This window comes from Calidris pugnax, unplaced genomic scaffold, assembly GCF_001431845.1.
Source record: "Calidris pugnax isolate Ruff unplaced genomic scaffold, ASM143184v1 scaffold9, whole genome shotgun sequence".
In the NCBI taxonomy this organism is placed as follows: domain Eukaryota; kingdom Metazoa; phylum Chordata; class Aves; order Charadriiformes; family Scolopacidae; genus Calidris; species Calidris pugnax.
The window spans coordinates 4,485,457-4,489,373 of record NW_015090778.1 but is presented as its reverse complement, the minus strand read 5'-3'; the positions used below and the strand labels follow the sequence as shown (position 1 = coordinate 4,489,373).

Genomic DNA, 3,917 nt, shown 5'->3' with positions numbered 1-3,917 from the left:
GAGGCCCTGCTCAGCTTGTGTGCTCCAGCACCTCTCTGCAGCAGCTATTTGTGGTGAAGACCCCTCCAATCCTAAACCCTCCTGCCAAGCGGGGTGCATGGGGTCCCGTGTCCCATTCCTGCAGCTGCCCACCCTCCCCGGTATGCTTTGGTCGTGCCAGTTTGCAAAACATGTCTCAGCAGCTTGTGACCAGCAGCAGAAAACCCCCAGCCCCGAGGCGAAGCCCAGCCAGCTAAAAATAACCCGGCAGCAGAGCAACGCGCTCCGCCGCCGCCTCTTGCGGAGACAAAAAAGCACCGAAAGAAGCCAAAAGTGCACTTCAGCTCAGCGTCCCCCGGCTTGCATTGGGAGGCTGATGCTCGTGGATCTCCAGAGCAAAGCAGGACCATGGGGATATCACCAGGCTGGGTCTGGCTCCTTCTCCCAGGTGAGGACAGGTTCTGGCCATGCCAGTGATGCTCCAGCTCCTGCTGGTACCAAGGGGCTGGGGCTGCTGAGCCCCCCCCAGTGACATGGGCTTCACGTCGGGCGCTGGTGGAGCTGAAGCCTCCCATCGCTGCAGCCTCTTGTCTGGGGCTAAAAGCTGGCAGATGGGGTGTCCCGTCAAAGTGCTTTTTCCCAAAGGGAGCCAAGAAGGAGGGGCTGGGAGGAAGGCTGACTTTGCAGCTCTGTTTATCTCCTGGTGTCACTGTGGGTCTCTTTGCAGTTTGCCAGGCTCTGGTTGTCCCCGCGGAGGTCAGTGGCCGGGTGGGAGAGACGCTCTCCATCCGCTGCTGGTACCCCCGGGGCTACGAGAGCTACAACAAGTACTGGTGCCGGGGGGGCAGCCGGGACTCCTGCCACAAGGTGGTGGAGACCAAGGGCAGGGAAGTGCCCTGGCAGCACGGCCGGTTCTCCGTCAGTGACAACCATGTCTTCTGCGTGGTCCTGCTCACCGTGAAAAACATCCTCGAGGTGGATGCTGGGAGCTACTGGTGTGGGATTGAGAGGACAGGCAGGGACCTGATGGAGGTGGTGACAGTGAGGGTGGCCCCAGGTAAGCCCTGGTGTCTGGCTGGCTGGAGGTTTTGCTGGTCGGGACCAGGTTTTGGAGGGATTTTGGGCCAGCAGTGACCTGGGAGGAAGCAGCAATGCAGGATAGAGCCCCTGGGCTCTGAAGCAGTTATACCACTCAATATAAACCAGTGGCAGAGAATGGGAGGAGGGGTGATGGGCTGCTTTCTTCAGGGGACAATCGCAGATGCAGGCAGAGTGTGCTAGAGCTCAACACAGGGTCCAGCCCCAGGCTGGTTTTGGGGCTCAGGGAACCCACCACCACACAGGCAGGACGGTGGAGCCATTGGCTACACACAGCAGTGAGCACCAATGCTGAGCCACAGCTCTGAGGCCAGGGAGAGCCCACCAAACCCAGCCTCTGACAGCAAAATGATAGAATGTTTGAGGTGCTCGACCGGGAAAAGGGGTAGATCCAACCCCACTGGCCTTGGGGAATCCTCTGGTTCACTGCAGGTGGAGAGGTGTCTCAGGATGGAGAGACACAGCCCAGAGAGGTGAGGGGGAGGTGAGGGGGAGGCAAGGGGGAGGCAAGGGGGAGGCAAGGGGGAGTCAAGTGGTCAGGCAGGGCGAGTCCCACAAGGACGCTGGCAGGACAGAGGCTGGAGGGGACACGAGCAAGTATTTTGCAGTGGGGGACCCACGGTCGCTTCCAGCCTCCAGTTTCCACCAGGACCTTCTTTTATGCAGCTGCACTGACTACCCCAGCAGCTCCCCAGACCGCCACCACCCTCTGGATCTCCACCACTTTGATGGAGCATCCCCCTGACAACAACACCACCACCACGGGGTGAGTCCGGGGCACGGGGAAGGGCAGTGGGCTCTCACCCGCCACAGGCAGCAGTGGGTGCCCCTGACATGGGGATGAAGACAAAGGATCTTCATCCATCAGCCTGGGAATTTGGGGGTGATGCAGTGGCAAAGACCGAGGTGGGATCCCAGATTGTTGTCCTGCTTTGCCTCCCACCCCACGGCTGGCTGCGGAGGGGTTGCGGGAGGGCACTAGCAGGCAGGGCACTGCAAAGCCTTGGGAGGGAGAGAACCAGCCCTGCTCCTCTCCCCTCAGCTCCAGCCCCGTGGGACCAGCTCTGAGCACCCTGGTGCCCGTCGTGGTCCTGCTCTCCCTCCTGGCTGTTGCTGGCTCCGCCGGGCTCCTCTACACCCTGCACAGGAGGAGGGAAGGTGGTGGTACCCACCCGTGCACATCCCTGTGCCTGTCCCGGGACCTGGAGGACAAACTCACCATGAGCACAGAGCAGCAGGAAGCTTTCCCCTCCCAGCAACGCAGAAACTCTTCCCCCGTGTCTCTTCCTTCTGGCATGATGACCCCTCGCACCGGTGCCCCCGTAGCCCCCCACAAGCCGGAGTATGGCCCCATCTATGACAACATGCTTGACCTGGCAGAGGTAAGAACCCTGGTGTGGGCAGCGTGGGCAGTGCAGGCAGCGTGGGCAGGGGCCATGCAATGTGGCTGCTCACCCTGGGCAGCCCCCACACTGCCCAGCTGTGCCCAGGGCTGTGGGGACACACGACTGTCCCCTTGCCAGGGTGACTGCAGTGACATGGAGCAGGACCCCGAGCTGGAGGACCCTGGTGTCTACGCAAACACCCTGTGCCTGGAGGAGGGGATGGGGATGCCTGGCAGACATTTCCCAGGAGAAGAGGTTTCCTACATGTCCTAGCAGAGCACCCCTGATGGACAGAAGGTCCCTGTGGGGCCACCGCCGGGGATGTCCTTGCTGCAGCAGAGGAGGTGAAGGAGCCTTGCAGGAGGTGGCTGCTGCTGTCCCGTCACCGTCTGGGCGGTGTGACAGCCTCTGCCCATGATGCTGGAGCCCAAGGCCATGCTGGCACCACCCCCTGGCCTGCAGGACCCTGAGACACCCCTGCGTTGCTTTGGCAGATTGACCCGTGCCTCTCGGCTGGCAAGAAACCCCATCCTGGTTGCTGCACAGGCTGAAGAGCAGGATGTTTTGCCGGCTCGACAGCAAACGGATTGTTTTGGGTTCAGATAAATCCAATAAAGAAATTCCTCTGCAGGGGCTCAGTCTGGAGGGGAAAGGGGGACAATCTAGTGTGCCCACAGAGCCACTCTGCTGCTGCTGTCCCCTTTGGGAGTCCCCGGGGTGCCTGGGTACCGCTGGGGCTGCATTAGGAGGGGGCAATGGGAGCTGACACTCAAAGCAAGGAAGATGAGAGCGGCTGGAGCCCTGAATGCCCAGCCTTTCCAAGAATGCTTATCAGCAGAAGGCAGGTTTGCAATCTCCTGTCACTTCTTGAATTTAGATCTCGCTGCTCTCTGCAGCGGTTCAGCCCACAGCCGGTTCGCTGGGAGTTCGATGGGTTAGAAGTAAAACCCAGAGCTTCCTCTTGCCGTGGTGGGGGAACATGGGGGATAGGGAGGGGATGGGATCGGGGGAAGGAGCAGCCTCAGCCTCTGGCCAGGCCAGGGGTTTGTGATTTCTGCTCTTTCCAAGGGGCATCAAGGAAGGAAGCCGTCAGCAAGGCAGATGCCAGGGAAGCAGCTTTACTCTTTGGGTTTTCTACAACTTTCAGTGGAAACATTTCATTTCGGGAGAAAAAACAGTGTTATCACTCAAAACTCATCACTGTGCCAAAAAAAAAGGGCGGTTTGGGGGGGGAAATGAGGCACTTCTGCTTGGGAAAACAAACAAAAGCAGCCCAGCTCGCACTGGCAGCTGGCTTGGGAGCCGGGGAGCAGCGGTGCAATGGGGATGGTTGTCCATCATCCCAGTCCATCACCACTGGGAGAGCATCCTGGTGGTCCCAACCGGTCCATCCGCAGGGGCTGACCTGCATTCACTCTACCCTGGTCCCCAGCCCTCTGCTCTGGCCCACCCCCC

The 3,917-nt window shown here is 60.4% G+C and overlaps 1 protein-coding gene across 1 annotated transcript; it reads left to right on the top strand.

The window, feature by feature from the left end:
- Positions 1 to 387: 387 nt before the first annotated feature.
- LOC106892626 (CMRF35-like molecule 3) lies at positions 388 to 2,998 on the top strand. The gene is made up of 5 exons (XM_014949938.1): positions 388 to 427; positions 707 to 1,036; positions 1,717 to 1,843; positions 2,120 to 2,459; positions 2,601 to 2,998. The coding sequence occupies exons 1-5, from the start codon at positions 388 to 390 to the stop codon at positions 2,733 to 2,735; spliced, it is 972 nt and encodes a 323-aa protein (XP_014805424.1). The 3' UTR covers positions 2,736 to 2,998.
- Positions 2,999 to 3,917: the final 919 nt, after the last annotated feature.